Source organism: Serinus canaria, chromosome 27 (genome assembly GCF_022539315.1).
Source record: "Serinus canaria isolate serCan28SL12 chromosome 27, serCan2020, whole genome shotgun sequence".
Classification (NCBI taxonomy): domain Eukaryota; kingdom Metazoa; phylum Chordata; class Aves; order Passeriformes; family Fringillidae; genus Serinus; species Serinus canaria.
This window is the reverse complement of record NC_066340.1, coordinates 3,049,175-3,067,953: the sequence shown is the minus strand read 5'-3', so window position 1 is coordinate 3,067,953 and position 18,779 is coordinate 3,049,175. Positions and strand designations below refer to the sequence as shown.

At 42.1% G+C, this 18,779-nt stretch overlaps 2 protein-coding genes across 2 annotated transcripts; one reads left to right on the top strand and one right to left on the bottom strand.

Moving 5' to 3' along the window:
* Positions 1-1,203: 1,203 nt before the first annotated feature.
* LOC103821700 (olfactory receptor 6B1-like) lies at positions 1,204-2,166 on the bottom strand. The gene has a single exon (XM_009096631.3). It carries the CDS (start codon positions 2,164-2,166, stop codon positions 1,204-1,206), a length of 963 nt encoding a protein of 320 aa, XP_009094879.3.
* Positions 2,167-6,178: 4,012 nt separating this feature from the next.
* Positions 6,179-17,993, top strand: LOC103821701 (histo-blood group ABO system transferase 1-like). The gene is made up of 6 exons (XM_050985693.1): positions 6,179-6,270; positions 7,608-7,682; positions 10,025-10,093; positions 11,846-11,884; positions 15,671-15,805; positions 16,431-17,993. Exons 2-6 carry the CDS (start codon positions 7,618-7,620, stop codon positions 17,143-17,145), a joined length of 1,023 nt encoding a protein of 340 aa, XP_050841650.1. The 5' UTR covers positions 6,179-6,270; positions 7,608-7,617; the 3' UTR covers positions 17,146-17,993.
* Positions 17,994-18,779: the final 786 nt, after the last annotated feature.

Genomic DNA, 18,779 nt, shown 5'->3' with positions numbered 1-18,779 from the left:
CTTTCTGGGACTGTGTTGTGGTGCTTCATCACTGTATCTTATCTAAATTTCATTTGTTGGAACGAGTTCCTGTTGCTTTTGTCTTTTCAGGCATGCCCAATTAAGAATTGCCCCTGTCTCCTCTGTAACCCTCTTCAGGTGCTGGCAGACTGCAGCTAAAAACCTCCTCAACATTCTCTTTTCCAAACTTAAAAAACTGCTCCCATCTGGGGTTTTTTTGTGTGTGTGCTGTGTGCTCCCACCCTTCTGCCATTTGGAAACTCTCTGCTGGAATGTCCATTCTGTCCTTCTTCTGGTGGGAGGTGCCAAACTGGACACAGTAATGCTGATGTAGTCCTGGGTAACAAACAGAGCCCAGGATCTGGTGCAAGATTTTGTGTCTGTGTGTTAAATTACCTTAAAGTGCTTCCTGACCCTCTCCTCTCAATGTTCCTTTAGGAAAGATCTGTGTTTAGACAACTGATTCTTCTCTTGGTGCTTATATCTCCTCATGTAATGTAGAAGAACGACAGGAAAATAACATTTAAAAATCAGGAGGCTCATTTAGCATTTAAAATGGAAATTAAATGGTGCAAATTAACTCTCTTCCCTGAAAGTAAAGGCTTGTTTTCTTAATCTGAGCTACTTCCCAAAGTTATATTTGGAGTTAAAGAAGAAGAAACTTCTCAGTGGTGGCTCATGGTCTCCTATCACAGCTGTCTAAAATGACTGTTTTTATTGGAATTACTGAAGTTCCCATCCTCACTCCTGCGAAGAAAGTTGACATAATTATTTATTTGGTGCCTCAAGTTCTTGAATCCTAGTTTCATGTTAAGTTGAATCAAGGTAAAAATGCAATTTTGTTCTTTGATGCACACCAAAAACATGCAATCCTAGTTTCATGTTAAGTTGAATCAAGGTAAAAATGCAATTTTGTTCTTTGATGCACACCAAAAACATGCATTAAGAGAAGACAATTATGCTTATTGCCTTTTCCACTCCTCGGGAATGATGTGTGATGTGTTCAGTTAGAAAAACCTTTTACATTCACAGAGATTCAACCTTTTACATTCACACAGATTCATAGATTTTAGCTGAACATGCAGACTGACTCCAATAATCAGTAACTGGAGAACCACAGTAACCCTTTCTGTCAAAGTAGAAATCTAATTAGACTTTCACAGGATTCAGACACATTCAGTTGGAAGATCATCTCCCAGGCATTCATTGGTGGTCAGAGGCAGAAACTCTGGAGAGAGCAGTCCTGCCACACAAGACCTTCAGTAAAGTGTCCTTCACCTCCTGGTTCCTGAGGCAGTAAATGCATGGGTTTAGCATTGGGGTGACAATGGTGTAAATGATGGAAACCAGCTTGTTGAGATCCCTGGAGTCTGCACTCCTGGGCCGAGCGTACATGAACAGGGTGGCTGAGAAGAAAATGATCACCACAGCCAGGTGACAAGCACAGGTGGAGAAGGCTTTCTTCCTGCTCTGGGCCTTGGGGATGAGCAAAACAGTTCTGATTATGCAGGTGTAAGAAAGGATGATGACAGAGAGGGGGATCAGCAAAGTAAACAAGGCCGAGATGAAATCCACCATCTCAGCCAGGCGCCGCTGGGCGCACGAGAGGTTCAGCAGCGGGCTGATGTCACAGAAGAAGTGGTTGACGACCCCGGGCCCGCAGAAGGAGAGCTGGGAGATGAAGGAGACCTTGAGCACAGCAAGGAGGAAGCCGAGCAGCCAGGAGGCCGCGGCCAGCTGCAGGCAGGCCCTGTGGCCCATGGCGAGGGCGTAGCGCAGCGGGGCGCAGATGGCCACGTAGCGGTCGTAGGCCATGGCGGCCAGCAGGACGCACTCGGTGCACACCAGGGCGATGAAGAAGTACAGCTGGGCCATGCAGCTCGGCAGGGAGATGCTCTTGTGCCTCGCCACCAAGGTGAGCAGCAGCTTGGGAACGGTGACTGAGATGTAGCAGGCCTCGAGGAAAGCCAGGTGGCCCAGGAAGAAGTACATGGGCTTGTGGAGCTGGGGCTGGGTGACGACCAGAGCGATGATAACCGTGTTCTCGGTGACAGTCAGCAAATACACGGCCAGGAAAATGACAAACAGCACGGCCTGCAGCTCCCTGGTGGTGGGGAATCCCAGGAGGATGAACTCATGGATGTGGGTGTCATTTTCTTGGGCCATGATGACCTTGAAGACCTGGAATTTCGTGGTATTTACATTTTCTGAAAAATCCCTTTGCTCAGCATTTTTCTTCTGAGAAGCTGAGAAGCCTCAGAGAAAAAGGAAAACAATTATTATTTCATTTGCTTCTCCTCTGTTTTGCTCATCTAGAATATGTTTGGAAATTGTTTACTCACAGGTGATTGTTCCATTGGATTCTGGTGTGAGTTGTTTTGACTCATTGGCCAATCAGTGCCAAGTTGTGTCAAGACCCTAAAAAGAATCACAAGTTTTCATTATTATCTTTTAACATTCAGTTAGTATCCTTACTGTATTCTTTAGTATAGCATAATATGATATGATATGATATGATATGATATGATATGATATGATATGATATGATATGATATGATATGATATGATATAATATAATATAATATAATATAATATAATATAATATAATATAATATACATATAATATAATATAATATAATATATATCACAAAATGATAAATTATCATTCTAAGAACATGGAGTCGGATTCATCATTCCTCCCTGCCATGAAAATCCCTGCAAATGCAATAGAATGTATGAGGAGCAAAATGGAAAGAAATAAGGGAACATTTTGTATTATCTCCCCCAAGCACCTCCTTCAGACTGGACTTGCAAATACACAGTTTAAGTAGAGATTCCCCACCAGTTATTTAATTGACATCCCTTATTATTTAACTATTCCTTATTATTTAACCACTTCTGATTTTTTTTTTTTTATTATTTTGTGGCCTACAGCAGGATTGGTGGTTCAGATCCTGGCTCCAAGAAAATGTTTGGGCTTCACTGATTTCTTCACAGACCTTATCTCCACTTAAACACAGTCAGAGGGGAAGAGACAGCATTATTAAATGTGTGTTTGATCTCAGTTTGAGCTGCCCCCCAGACTGAAGCACAGCCCTGCTGAGTGACTGCACCCATGCACAGCAAACTTGAGCTGGTTTATGTCTCCCTTACTCCTGAAAATTTGCAGAGGAAAATAAGTGTTTGTTCTCTCACCCAGAGCACTTTAAATAGGTTTGCTAGGGTTAAGGGATAGATGCATTTGGGTTTGCTTTCAAAATTGGAAAGGACCTGTGCAGCTGAAAATTTCTCTCATTTTCAATGGATTGACTGAAATAGGCCACTTGTTCCCCAAATTACAGTTTTTACATTGATTCTTGGACTACAATAATTACAGTAGCCATCCATCATTTTTCTTTTGCATTAATTGATAGAATTAATCTTGATTTTTCACAAAACACCTGAAGTTTGATGTTTATGCTTCTTCTTTTCCACTTCTTAGGGAAGATTTTAAACAACATTTTTTACATATTCCTTCACATTCCTATCCAATACTCAACTGACTTTCTAGAATGATGTTCAGTATTTGTTATTCACAAAATATTTTTTTTATATAAAACACTAAGAGAAAAAAATCCATTAATGTTCTGAAGAAAAAGAAAAATATATATTTGTGATATCATGATTTGAGTTTCAAAATATTTATTTCAAATTAGATTTTCCTCTTGCACATGGAGAATCTGTGTAGAATCAATCTGATTACACAACTTACTTATTTTATTACAAGTACATCATTGCTGCCAAATAATAAAGTGACAGAATACTAAATATTATTCCATTTTTAAGGATGGCTTTCACATCTCCCAGCTTTCCATGAGATTTAAGCTGTGGTAAATTCTGTCAGGAAAGGCAGGTAATTCATTTCCAAGTGTAGCCAGTAGAGATTCAAGCAGGACAAGGAAAAATCCCAATTTGAGTTATTTGCCACGCTATACAATACAAACCAGAATTGAAAAGTGCCTGAACCAAAAGGATATCAAAGTAGAGAAAAGAAAATTTACAGTTCCCCATTCTATTATAGGCTTTAAAAATTTCAGATCTACCTTAAAGTACCTTAGAATATTGACTAGCACTACTTTAATTTTAAAACCTGATTAATTGGAGCATTTCAGGTACCTGCCCTCAACTAACAGATCACTCTCAGGTGGCACAACAAGAGAACTTCCATATTTCAAGGATTAAGCTTTTTCAGTGTAAAAATAATGGTGAATGTTTCTTACATTCTAGTCCACTGAAAATGGAATAAAAATGCCTTTTTACCACATAAACCTGCTCAGAAGCACTGCTATTGCATAGAAAACACTGAGACAGAGGGAAATGTTGTATTTAACTTACACTCTCAACAGAGGCCATGAGATCTTTAAAAGCACATTTGTACAATTAGAAATTTCCATATTTTGAGTCTTTTAATCTGTTAAATCCAGCTCTGCTTTCCTTTCCAAGCAATCCCTCTCTCTTTTCTCTCACACTTTGAGAAAAACGTCCGTGTTTCTCTTGAAAACTGCTCACAGCATCACAAAATCCCAAAATCCCAGAGGGGTTTAGCTTGGAAAAATTTTAAAGCCCATCCAGTGCCACCCCTGCCATGGCAGGGACCCCTCCCACTGTCCCAGGGTGCTCCCAGCCCCAGTGTCCAGCCTGGCCTTGGGCACTGCCAGGGATCCAGGGACAGCCCCAGCTGATCTGGGCACCCTGTGCCAGGGCCTGCTCACCCTCCCAGGGAAAGATTTCTTTCCAATATCCGACCTAAAGTTATTCCTTTCAGCTCCCCTTTGTCCTGTTGCTGCAGTTCCTGATAAAGCTGGGAATGCCATTTCCAAGGCACTCACAACTTAGGTTGGAATTCTCAGAGCTCAGGTGAGATCAGATGAGAAGAAACACTTCCAACAAACCTAAAGAAAAAGAAATTAAAGGCTTTTTGTCTAAGAAGAGATCACATCTCTGCTTTTCTCTCCCCTATTCAGCTAAACCTTACCCTGTGCTGTTCTGTTTCTCTCCAGTGGCTGGAAGCTGCTTTGTTGGTGGCTGCTTTGTTAAAAGCTGTGAGCACAAACAGTTCCTGCAGGCTTTTGTCACTTCAGCTGAGCAGGAGATTTCCCAGGATGCTAAAATATCTCTCAGTACATTATCCTTCAAAGCCCAAGAGAGCTGGGAACAGAATTAGAGGGAATAATTTCCCCTCTTTTTTCTAAACCTCATGGAAGGTGTTGCTCTGCTGCTGTTGGTTGTTTGCTTGTTAATTTTTTTATGTGCTAACTAGTGTAGCACTATTCATACTTTTTTTTCTTCCTTCCCCCAGGTCAGTGCTGTCTGTGTGACAAGGCTTTAGGGCAGAACTCAGGGCATTTGTACCTTGCTGGTGGCTCATGGTGGGGAGCTCTGACCAGTAAAAGTCTTATCAGTGCCTCAGTTTCTCCATACATTAAATTGTGGAAGAGGTTCTACAGTGACTTCTGTGAGCCAGAGAGAAGTTTGAGCAGAGGATCCATGTTTACCCCTGAGAGAATTTCCTACCAAGGTCCTTGACAGAGAAACCAAGAAAGAAAGAAGGAGAAATAAGAGAAACCTGAACTGCCTGTTCCAATGAGCACCTTGTTTGTCTCTGGTGCCCAATGAGTAAAGTGTAACCTTATGAGCTTTCTAAGAACTTATAAAAAGCATACAGGCTATAATAAAAACTGTCTGAAGCCTTCTGAAAATGGAGTGTGTTGCTTTGTGCTGTCTCTGTCTCAACCACGACATTAAATAATTATTGCACTGGCCTTGACTATTACTTGAGGTTCCACAGAGACAGTGATACCCAAGCATTCAGTAGCAATAATATTTTAGGTGTGAAAGACACCACTGAGAGGGGAATTCCAACTCCCTGCATGTGCCTCCAGCTTAGAGTGAGGTACAGCCCAGAGAGAAGACACCCAAATGTTCAATACACACCCATATTAAATCAATAGAACACTTTTTATCTCTTTCATTTGGTCTGGCCTCTGCTTTTAGGAAACCCACAAAGGTTGCAGTGTCAGGGGATGAGTGGCTGCTGCAGGTTTCTTGTTGTTTCCCCATTGCTCAGGTGACAGCACTCCCACAAAAGGTGAGGGTTTGGGTGGAGGCTCCTGCTGGCCCCGAGCCCAGGGCTGACACACACAGAAGGATCTGGGAGCTGCTACTGGTTCAGCAGGGCTGGGAGCAGCAGAGAACAGCAGTGCTGAGGGGTGAGCATTGGCAGAACCACAGGTGAGTGCTGGAACCCTGGAAACTGAGAATTCTGGGCTTCCTGTGCTGCCAGGCACTGATCCCCCCAGAGAACACTGCACTGACCTGAGGCTGTGGAGAAGCTTCCAGAATGGAATGACAGAACTGGGATTGTGGGTGTGGAGTTTGGATAGAAATGTGTAACATCACACAGTGGGAAATTTAGAGTTTAAGGGTTTAGAATATAGTAATAGATATAAAGCAAGATGGAGGTTTTAGGGTGGAAGCTGGTTCTTCTTCTCCTCCTTTCTTCTTCTCCTCCTTTCTTCTTCTCCTCCTTTCTTCTTCTCCTCCTTTCTTCTTCTCCTCCTTTCTTCTTCTCCTCCTTTCTTTTCTTCTCCCCCTTCACCTTTTCCTCCTCCTCCTTCTCCTCCTCTTCCTCCTTCTTCTCCATGGGTTTGGGTGGTTTTGTGGAATTGGATAAAAAGTCCCCATTGTGGGCCATGGGTGGTTGGTTGTTGGGTTAAAAGTAAAAATAATTTAGGTGTCATTTCTCAATTGGATAGGGTTTTTTTTCCCTAAAGACCTTGTAGAGAGAGAGATGGGGCCATTTTGTAGCTTGTGGGTGAAATGCTGTAGGACTCATGGCTTGTTAGACTGGGATATAGATAAGAAATTAGGCTGAGGAAGGGGTAACAGCAGGAGGAGATGCTGAAAGCAGGGGGTGGTCAATATGGACAAACAGAATGCTCCAGAGTCTTTTCAGAGGGCTGGCACAAGGGAAGAACCCCAGCTGTGAACAGCCCCAGAATGGATGGAGAAGCTGACCCAGAGAAAAGGAGTGTGTGACCTTCAAACTGGAAAAAAGAGAACTGCAGCAGTGAGGGGCAGAGCAGGAAACCCAAGGAAGCAAGGCCAAAAAGGAGAGCTAGGGAAAAAAAAGAAATAAAAAGACAACAGAGAAGGTGGGAGAGAGAGGGAAAGGAAGAAAGAAGAAAGACAAAGAGCAGAAGAACAGAGAGGGCACTGTCTGGGGAAAAAAAATAAAACCTGATTCAGAGAAAATCTGAAATGAGAATTATTGGTTTGAACAATTAAAAATGGTTTCCTATACTATAGGAAATGTAAAATGTGTACTACAGGAAATGTAAAATGAGAGCTCAGTGTGTAAAGATATAGTATGTGTTATAAATACCTACATGTAAAACTTTCTGCCTAGAAAAACAAATTTTTCCCAGTATTATGTCCAGACCTGCAGTGCAAAACAAAAGACTTCCCCAGTATTTAATAACTGCAGTATTTGCTGCCTTTTTGGTTGTGTGTTTGTTCATTTTTTTCCACTTTGCTGTCCACCCAGAGTTCACAATCTTTTCTTGCAGCACTAAGGAGATGGGAATGACAAAATTACATGGCCTGGCCATTCTAGTGACAGCAGGGATCACTGGTGCAATCTGGTGGGTGTTTCACCTTTGGTAATTATCCTCAACTAGCATTTCCTTCTCTTGCCCAGACTGAGACAGGCTTCTTCTAACTAATGCAGATACAATGTAAGCTTTGAATTCACACAAAGCTAAATTCAAATTCCCCCTTTACATTCCAAAGATGAAAATAAGCAAGGTGTGGACACTTTTAACCTCTCCTGTGACATCCTAAAAGTCTGATTAATTCTCTCTGTGCATTCCTGTGAGCCCCAGTGTGTGTTTTCATGTTTACATCACTCACCTCTGTGCTCCAGACCAGCACAAGGATGCTGGAACTCTGTGGACTGGATTTAGCTGTGTTTATTTAGCTGTTTTTATTTATCTGCACCATGGTTGGTTTGAGTCTCCCTTGGTTGTTAAGTTTGCTGCAAGGATTTTTTAGTTGTTTCACTAGACTGTTCTGAAAGTAGTTTTTCTTCTTCTAAAATAAGGAACAGAAGGTATGAACAACCCCTCACCTGTATTTCAAGTATTAGCAAGAATAATATCAAGAATATATAGCTATACATAATATATAGAGATAAAATATATATAATATCAAGAATATTTCAAGTATTCTTCAATCTACAAATGATGTTTCCTGGTGGTTGGTTTCATGCCAATATTCAAATCTCAGCACTGATTGTTTTGACTACAAACTCCCAAAAACTCACTTCCTTTCAAACCAGGACAGGTGTGTATTCAGTGCTCTGGAGCCTGAAATCAGAGCAGGTGGGGTTAATTCAGAGCTGGCTAAAACAATCAATACTGGAGATCTGCTCCAGCTGGAGGAATAAGGACAAATTTTCAGCCACATTTTCTCTGCAGCAGAGCATCAAATGCTCAAAGGTGAGCACAAATGCAGACATTTCTGTTTAAAATGACACTCAGGCTGGCCAGAGCAGAGTGGTGCTGTGAGCACCTGGCTTCAGGAGCAGCTGCAGAGGCAGTGCTGGCATCAGCTGAGACCAAGCTCTGCTGCAAAGCACACACATCTCCTTTGGTGCAAACAGTCTGGGGCAAATTAAATCATTCACAGGTCCTGAGTTGATGGATCTTCAGATAACTTTAGGCTAAACTCCTGTGTGAAAAACCCCAATCACTTGTTTTTAGAATTTTAAAAGTTTAATGATTATAAAATGGTTATTAAAATAGCAATATAATTAGAATAATAAAAATTTGGACAGTTAGGATTTAGGACAATATGAGACAATAGAAACAAAGAGTTACAGACAGCCCAGGTACCTTTTCTGGGCAGAATAAGCCCAAAAAGGCCCCACGTGAACAGAGGATTAACCCTTAAAAGCAACAGCCTGTTGCACATTCATACACCTCATCCATGGTGCATCAATTCCAGTCACACACAGGATTCTGGCTGGGCAGTGTCAGCTTCTGCCTCTGAATCCTGAGGTGTCCTCAGGGCTGAGTGAGGTGGAAGAACTGGATAAGAGAGTGAGAGGAATGAGGGATTTGTCTTTCCAAACCAGCTGTGGGTCTGCTGGGAGATAAGAGAAACAGTGGGAAGGATTCCACTGATTGATGAATGGGAAAAGATATTTGCTTTTACAAATAAACTCTAGATAAATTAGATTAATTAAATTAGACATTGAAAGATGACAGAAACAATGGGGAAGAAAAATCCCTAAATTCTGTAAGAATTTAAAATTAAAAGGGAGGGTTATACATTAGAGGGGAATCTCTGGTATCAGGTGTTCTGGGAAGTCTGAACCTCTCAAGTGCCTCAGCTAATGGGGAGAGAGAGAAGGGAAATGTGGGAAATTGGGATAAAAAGGAGGCTGAATCCTCCAAAAATTGGAGAGATCCCAGGGAATGCCCCATGCCCTCTCCCTTTATTCGAATAAAGTTACAGGACTCCTCTGTCTCCTTTCTGGGCACAAACTTCTGGTGTTTGTGGATTAATTTTCCTAACAAGAGCAATATATTCTCTATCTCTGAAAGATTTAGGTGCCCTGTGGCTGCTATCTGGTGTGAGTCCTCTCTTTAAAAAGGATCTTACATGGCACAGTTCCTATTTTAGCATTATGTGATAACCTAAAGCTATATTTAACACACTACTGAAGAAAATTAATACAGCATCACTTTCAAACATAACACATCTAATATTAATTTGAATATTTGCCAAAAGCCAACCATAAAATTCACATTTTTCACATCCTGTCTTGAAACAGCTGAGATTTGCAAATCCTCATCACCACACTGACCCCACAAATGTGTGCTCTGCTAGATTTGTTCCATAGTTTCAGTCACAAAGGGAGTGGAGGAGAGGTTGGTTCTTGCTTTTATCATTGACTCATTGCTTTCTTATCCTGTCCAAGGTACCACTACCCTTTCTCCTCAGCCAGAGCCCAGGAGCACAAAGCCTCCCCTGGAGAGCATTCAGCCCTGTAAGTTCATTCTGCAAAATAAAAAAGTAATAAAAGAGATAAGGATGTACTGGAGAGTGTCATAGACATATTTGATGAAAAATCTTTTTGTTAGGATCTTTTCTCCTGAGAAGCTGAGAGGCCACAGAAAGGAAATGTAAACAATAATTATCTGCTGCTGTGGGATGCAACAGGAGCATCTTTGATTGGTCTCATGTGGTTGTTTTTAATTAATGGCCAATCCCAGTCCAGCAGTTTTGTACTCTCTGGTCAGTCACAAGATTTTATTATCATTCCATTCCTTTCCCTTGCCAGCCTTCTGATGAAATCCTTTCTTCTATTCTTTTAGTGTACTTTTAATATATCATTTTCTTTTAATACAAGATATATCATAAAATAATAAATCAGCCTTCTGAAACATAGAGTCAAGATTCTCATCTCCTCCCTCCTCCTGGGACCCCTGTGAACACCCCCACAGGAGAGAGTTTACCAAAGGATCATTCCAGGCCATGAGGACAGCACTCACCTGGAAAAACTCATTTTGAGGCACCAGATCCATGCCCTGGAAGTGCAAATTTCCATTTTGATGGGAGCCATCCTGCAGGCTCAGGTTCCTGAGACTTCCTGTGGGGAAATGGGAATCCATTGATGCAGCTCCCCAAAGCCAGGCAGTGAAAAGGGAGATAAATCCCACCTGATCTGGACACCTGGGAGCTGCTGTCCCTGCACCAGGGCCTCACCCAGGCTTCCTCTGTAGTCATTAAAAATTGTGGCCCTTTGGCTTTTGTCTGCTCCCTCTGACTGAAACTTCCTGGGTTTCAATTCACTGAACCATATTTTACTATTTCTTTTTTTTTTATTATGAATTATACTTATGAATTATACTTACTTATGAATTGCACCTTTCTTATCCCCACTGCTTTTATTCCTTTGGTTTCCCCCTTCATCACTTCTTTTAGAACACACACAGCTGTGTAATTCTCTAGAAATGCTGCTCTAAGGAGTCCAGCATAGATGGCATGGGGAGAAATAAACTTTATTGCCAATAAAGCAAAACAATGCTTTCTTTTTGAAATTGATTTGAAACTTAAAAGCTTGCAGGATGAGAACATTTTCATACCACCACCCTAAAAAAATAAGTTTACATGGCTAGATACCTTTCTGGTTTTGTGTACATGTGATTATTTTTATTTCCCTCTATTAGCCTGTTTAATCTGTTACTTTTATAAGTGTTTCCACTGTACAGAACCTGTTTGTCCTGGTGGAAAATCCAGGAATGCAGACTGGTGGGCTCCCACTCAGTGACCCATCCACAGGGACCTGCCCAAGCAATGAGAATGGAGAGCAGTGGCCTCTGCTCCTTGTCCTGGGGCATAAACCTGCCAGAAAAATACAAACTTGGTGCAAAAATACAAACTTGGCCTTGCTGGGCCAGGCTCTCACTGTGTGGAAGTAAAACTGGATTTTCCCAAGATGCACCACAGAAAGAGAAACGATGAAAATAATTTTAAAGCTGATTAATTTGGATTCAGCACAACTTACACCAGGCTGTTCAATGCAGTTGGCATTGAATATGAACTCATATAAATAATAAAATATTGTTTGTGGTGGACTCTGCCTGGATGCTCTCTGACACTGAACCACACAAAGATCTCTGCTGGGGCTCATCTGTCAGAAAAGAAAAATCTGGAACTTCTGTGCCACGACACATTAATGTATCTTTTATTTCTCCCTATATATTATTTCTAATTTTTTTTTCATTTTCATTTGCAGAAAAATAGACTTAGATGAACCATCTCTGATGCTTCCATGGTAAGTGTTCCTGCTCTGGTACAGTGGGATATCATGGCCATGGAATCCCACTGACCTCAGAAACCCAGACTGGCACTGCCAGGCCAGCCCAGCTGGAGCAGGACTGAGAGAACAGAAGGGATGCACGAGGAGAAAATCAACTCCTCCAGAAATGCACAGATGAAGAATCTTTAACTTGTTAATCTCAGAAAGGAAACCGAGAATGTTGAAAATATTTTGGTTTAATTTTATCTTAATTCAGTTTTTTGCATCCTCTGTCACCACTCAGAAGCTAAAACCAAGAGGCCTTGGCTGATCCTATTTTTTGTGGTGGCAGTCAGCATCATACACGATGTGTAAAAGCCTGTGGGATGAACATTTCAGGTCACTGGGAGAAATTTAAATTTTTAAATTATATTGATTGCCTATTATAGAGCCATTTGCACTGGGGAAAAAAAACCAAAACAAAATTAAAAAGTAATAAAAGAGGTAAGGAGATAAAGGATCATGAAGGGGCTGGAGCTTCTCTGCTGTGAGGGGAGGCTGAGAGAGCTGGGACTGCTCAGCACAGAGCAATTTCCCATCTGCTCTGGAAAGTGCCCTGGCTGAGTTGGGAACAGAAAAACAGAAACTTCCACAGAAGGGTTTGATCTGCAGCCTTGAGAGAAGCTTACATTCCATAGCATGTAAATTATATATAATAGACATCTATTTATATAATAGACATTTTTCTAGTTTTCTATTTTTCTATAAAAATATATATTTATATATATAAGTATAAATATGAACAAATAATTTGTAGAATTTATATAATATTTATATTAAATTTGTATAAACTATAAATTATCATAATTTATATAAGTATGTATTATAGTGTATTTCTATGTTAATGTCTATAATTAATTTCTATAATCAATTATAATTTATAGATTAAAGTATAGAATTCAAATTAAATATAATTATAAATTATATATAGTTATAAATCTATATTTATACATTATATGTATTTATATAATATAAATATATATAAATATATATTTTAATAGTCACATCTATATTATATGTAAATGTTATACATATTTATATGTAAAATACAGTATACAGACATTAGGCAGAAAAACCATAAACTTATATTTCTGTAGATGTAGGTGAGAATATGCCTTAGGTAAGTGAGGAACTGGGCTGCTAAGATGGTGCAGGGTTATAGAAAATAAAAGGGTGTGGCTGGATCAAATAAGCTGAGAGTTGAGAAGTTCTCACAGAAGCCAATGTGGGCCTGTGAGTCAGAGGCTGTTTGGGTAAAAGTGACTAAAGGTGATGGGTTAGAAAAGCAAAATAAACCCTGTGCCAGCTGCCCATTGGGTTAGAGAGTTCTGCACTGCCTTGTAACCAAGAACTTGTGGCTGCTTTGGGCTGTGGCTGAATGCCTGCTCCTCTGAAACCTCCCAGCCCTGAGACTGATGTTTGTCTGAGCCAGAAATCATTCTGGGCTGGGAATGGTCCCATCCCTTCCTTCCTAGCAGCAATGTCTGACCTTATTAGCAGAGCTGCAAACTCCATTCTTGGTGGGAAGGAGATGTTCTGAGATAAACCAGTAAACAACAGCCCAGGGAGCATCAGGGAAATACCTGTCCATCATCCCAGAGGAATTAGGGAGCAAATTAGGGACCTCCTCCTCCTGCTCTTCCAAAGGAGGAAGAGATCAACACCCAGCTGGAGAGACTCCATCCACACTCAGGGAAGGAGCAGAAATCTCTGCTGTGTTGGGAAGGAGGAAAGGTTGACAGGAAAGTCTCACAGATGTGTGTGCTTAGCAGTAGGATTTTGGAATGTAGAGTTTGATGAAGGAATAGAGATGGAAGCAAGTCTTGATAGAGAAGAAAAGAATTGCTGAGCCAGTCTGGATAACCAAGGAGGCAAAGGGTGTGTGAGTTAGAAGGGGTTTTTATGGCTCAGAGCAAAGGATAAACCCACCCCAAACAAGAAAATGTTTTTACCAAGCAGAAAGAGAGCACAGGCAAACAAGTCAGCAAATGTGGCAAGGAGAAAAAAGGGCTCAGAATTTTCCACTGCAAGAAAACTGAAAAACAACTTCTACCTTAAACTGTAATGTACTGACTGTGAGTGACTGGAGAACAGTAACATGAATGTGGTAATTACAATAGTTATGATAGGCCATAGATAATAGTTAAGGGATAGATTGGTTCTGCTGTATGAAGATGCTCAGCAAAGTAAAGTCTATAATGCATTGTAACCTAAACTCAGGGTCTGCAGGCCTGCCTGCAGCTGGAGCTGACAGCTGTGGGCACAGCTCTGTCACCCACCACCCTGGACTGCTGCAACACCTTGGATGGAATAAACTGCATTTTGAAGGGTTGCCTGGAGTCCTGCATCCCTCATTCAGGCTCTTACAGTGCTGCAATCAGCAATCTGTGCTGCACTCAGAAATCTCTGATGAATTGAATGTGAATGTGAATTATGATGGCAGACAGCAAGCATCCCTGAATTCCTTCAGCCAGTTTACCTAAGAGGAATATTTCTCAGAGAGAAAATAGGAATCTGCCCACCTAATGTGATACATCCAGTGGATGAATTCAAGTTTCTCGAGTGGTCACATGAAGGAAACTTTTCCTGCCTTTATCTGTTAAATGGTGATTTTTACACAACAGAAATTCTTTGTTGTTAAGAATTATTAATAGTTATTAATTATTGCCAAGGTGGAGAGCTGCACGTCTGGAAAAGTGCAGCTGAGGGCTGAGAGCTTTCCAGGAGAGAGAGGCTGGAACTTTGGGAGGATGTGCTCTGTGTGGAGGGATGGATGGATGGATGGATGGATGGATGGATGGATGGATGGATGGATGGATGGATGGATGGATGGATGGATGGATGGATGGATGGAGGGATGGATGGATGGATGGATGGATGGATGGAGGGATGGATGGATGGATGGATGGATGGATGGATGGATGGATGGATGGATGGATGGATGGATGGATGGATGGATGGATGGATGGATGGATTGTCAAAAGCTCCTCTGAGGGACAGCTTGGGAGCTGGGGGTGAAAATCAAGGACAGACACCTAGTGCAGGTGTCTGCTCCAGCATAAGGTATCTGGATGTTGCAGTAAGGTAAAAAAATTATAAAGAAATAAAAAAATCTGACCTGCTCTGTTAGATTAGTGTCTGGCCTTGTCAAGATAACACTTTGCAATCCTGGTGTGAGCAGTTTGTTAACATGACAATCTATTCCTGAGTAAAAAACCCACCAGTACCTGCAGGAAGATTAAATCTATCCCATGAGAACCAGTGAAGAAAATATATAGACAATTGAAGGGTAGAGAGATTTGATTGACAAGTAAAATACCTTTTATTACATAAACATTATAGTATATACCTTTTATTAGATAAACAATAAAGTAACAAGTAAACTACTTGTAAGTAGCTTAGTAGTAACTACTACTTGTTACTTGTAAGTAACTTAGTAGTAAGTAGGTTAGTAGTAACAACTAGTTGTTACTTCTAAGTAGCTTAGTAGTAGCAAGTTACCTACTACATAAAGTGACAAGCTACTAACCACTTGGAGTCCCACAGGAGTATAAAAATGAGTAATGTGAGTAAAAATGGGTTTTTTCCACCATGGAGAAAATGGAGTCAGGTGTGATTTATTCTGATATCTCACATTTTGCTGACAGTACTTTCTTGGTTTCAAAGTGAGACTGGGATGGTTAATTCAGTGTTTAATCTGAGTTTGTTCTGATGAATTTCCTGGGCCATCTAAACCCTGCCTTCATTGCCACCCCCTTGCAGGAGAAGGGACGTGCTGGTGCTGACACCATGGCTGGCTCCAATTGTCTGGGAAGGCACGTTCAGCAGGGACATCCTGGATGCTCAGTATCTGCAGAAGAACCTGCTCACTGGAGTGGTCACTTTCGCTCTTGAAAAGTATTGGTTTGTCATTTATTTCTTCTGAAATAGTTAAATCTCTCTGCAGTGCTGCTGGTGGAGATGATTGTACCTGCAAGGGATGAGGGCAGGAATGATGACTCTGACTCCATGCTCTCAGAAGGCTAATTTCTTGCTTTACAATACTATATTATATTAAAGATATATTTAAATATTATATTTATATACTATACTATACTAAAGGATACAGAAAGGATCCTTACTGAATGCTAAAAAGATAATAATGAAAACCTGTGACTCTTCAGAGTCTGACACAGCTTGGCCCCAGTCGGCCAAAAAGTGAAAACAACTCACAGTAGAGTAATCATTGCCTCCTCAGGCCAGGTCTCATAAGCTCTTGGAGGTCTATTTCACACCCAAGATAGCTCAGCTACCTTTGGAGGCATAAAATCATCAGGATGGCTTCTGTTGCAGTGTTGGAAACAAAAACATTTTAATTAAAGGCAAAATAACAAACTCCTTACAGAGAAAACCTGTGTTAAAGAAAGAGCACTAGCATTTTAAGGAGCAACAGATAGACAAAAAACAAAGGAAATGAATTTGAAAAGCTGTCATTCCTCAGCAGGAGGAACCTCTCCATTCTCATCCTTTCCATGTTTCTTAGCTATGTCCAGTTCATAGAAGGGTTCATGAGCTCTGCCAACAAATACTTCCTTGCTGGGCACCCCGTGAACTTCTACCTGTTCACAGACAGTCCCGAGAAGATCCCCCACCTTCAGATGGCCCCTGAGAACCACCTGTTTGTCATCCCTGTCCAGGATGACCCCAGGTGGCAGGGCATCTCCAGGAGCCACATGGACATCCTCAGCTCCTACATCCAGAGGCAGTTCCAGCACGAGGTGGACTATCTGTACTGCGTGGACATCAATGTCCAGCTCCTGGCACACGTCGGCGTGGAGATCATCGATGCCCTGGTGGCCACCATCAGCTCCTGGCAGGTCACCCCACAGCAGGACAAAGCCTCTGAGACACACCCCGAGTCACAGTCTGCCATCCCTGAGGGACAAGGGGACTTCTACTACACAGCCAGCTTCTATGGGGGCAGCGTGGCTGAGATGTACAAGCTGAGCAGAGCCTGCTCTGCAGGGCTGGGGGAGGACAGAGAAAATGGCATTGAGGGACCCTGGCACCACGAGAGCCACCTCAACAGGTACCTCCTGCAGCACAGGCCCACTCGCCTGCTGTCCCCAGAGTACTACTGGGACACAGAGCTGAGCTCCAGCAGCATCAAGGTGAAGAGGATGTGCCCTGTGCCCCAGCACAGCCAGAGGCAAGCTCCTCCAACAAAGAGTGAGAGGCCTCTCTTCTTCACAGTGTGAGTCTCTGAAGTTTCCCTCATCTGACTCTCGATCATCATGAAAGGGACAGAGCTTGGGGACACTGAAGAAAAAGGACCCTTGTGTGACATTCTGGCCCTGTTGGAGAAAGGTGGCTGCCAAGGACCCTGAGGCATGAGCACAGTGCTAGGCTGCTGTTCACAGCTGTGTTTGCTGGATGCTGCACTGGTGGAAGGAGGAAAGGGGCACTTGGTCCTTTTGCAATGACAGCCCTGGAATTTCCCCACCTCTCAGCTTGCCTGGACTTCTCCTGAGTTCTGGGTGGTCCTCACAGAAGACCCCTCACCTGTTTTACAACCACTGTGACAGACAGACTGAGATGGGAGAAGCCTCTCCCTCAAGGACTGAGACATGAAACCCCTCTGTGAAAGGCCCCCCCCCCCCCTCTTTCCAAGGACTGGGACTGAAACCCCCAACCTGGGAGGTGTGGGGGAGGCAAGCTGGCCAGAGCAAGATGGATGTTTTGGGTGTGACAAGAGGACAATGGCTCTCACCCACTGCTGAGAACACGGACTGTGTGCACCCTTCTCCAAATACCATTTTTCTCCAGAAAATACAATAGACTGCCTTTGATTCAATTTCAAGATCCAGCCCCTTCCCCCACTAAAAAAGAGTATAATAAGAGTTTGGATGAACTGCAGCCTCTGAGCTCTCCCCTGATGTGACCTGCTGAACTCCATCAGCTGCACATGGAAGGACTTTGTCTCTCTAAACCTTCCTTTCCCTTCCTCCCTCTTTTTCCTTATTCTTCCCTTTCTCCCCACTTCCTCCCCAATGCATTTGCTGTGGTCCTTCAATAAAGGTGCATTTGTTGTTGATTAATACTGCAATCCCTGTGCCCTGTTGGTTTTTGCACTCTGAGATCAACCCATGACCCATCACAAAACCCATTTATAAGGATGGCTGGTGGCACACAGCCCCACCAAACTGAGCCTGAGGGGCAAGGGACCTTTCCCTCTGTCTGTAGGACTGCACACATTTTCTCACAGAAAGTGGCTCTCCTTAGCTAGAGACTGCTAAACCCAGAAATTTCTTTTGTTAGCAACTTTTATTGAAATTTCATTTCAACTTTTAGCTTTTCAGCTGTCCTTGCTGCGTGTTTACATGTGGGGGTGTTCCCAGGGGTCCCAGGAGGAGGGAGGAGATGAGAATCTTGACTCCATGTTTCAGAAGGCTGATTTATTATTTTATTATCTATATTATATTAAAAGAAAATTATATACTAAAACTACACTAAAAGAATAGAAGAAAGGATTTCATCAGAAGGCTTGAAAGGAAAGGAATGATAATAAAATCTTGTGACTGCTGACAGCCTCGACACAGGTGGCTGTCATTGGTCACCAAGTAAAAACAATTTCACATGCTGGGTAAACAATTCTCCAAATCACATTCCAAAGCAGCAAAACATGGAGAAGCTGAAGCTTCCCAGCTTCTCAGGAGAAAAGATCCTGGCAAAAGGATTTTTCATAGAGTATGTCTGTGACATTTAAAGCACAGGCTCCTCGCCATCCTGAGAACATAGCAAAACTGACAAGGACATGCTCAAAAAGACAATATTTAGGCATCTGAATTAAGTCAGTTTGCAAATTTACAAATGGTCCCCACAGGTTAGGGTC

Excerpts from the sequence above, each read along its gene's own strand:
- LOC103821701 (XM_050985693.1), top strand. The coding sequence starts at position 7,618 with ATGGGAATGACAAAATTACATGGCCTGGCCATTCTAGTGACAGCAGGG. Across the intron at positions 10,094-11,845 it reads CCTGGAGAGCATTCAGCCCT|AAAAATAGACTTAGATGAAC; the intron begins GTAAGTTCATTC and ends TTTCATTTGCAG. Across the intron at positions 11,885-15,670 it reads CCATCTCTGATGCTTCCATG|GAGAAGGGACGTGCTGGTGC; the intron begins GTAAGTGTTCCT and ends ACCCCCTTGCAG.
- LOC103821700 (XM_009096631.3), bottom strand. The coding sequence starts at position 2,166 with ATGGCCCAAGAAAATGACACCCACATCCATGAGTTCATCCTCCTGGGA.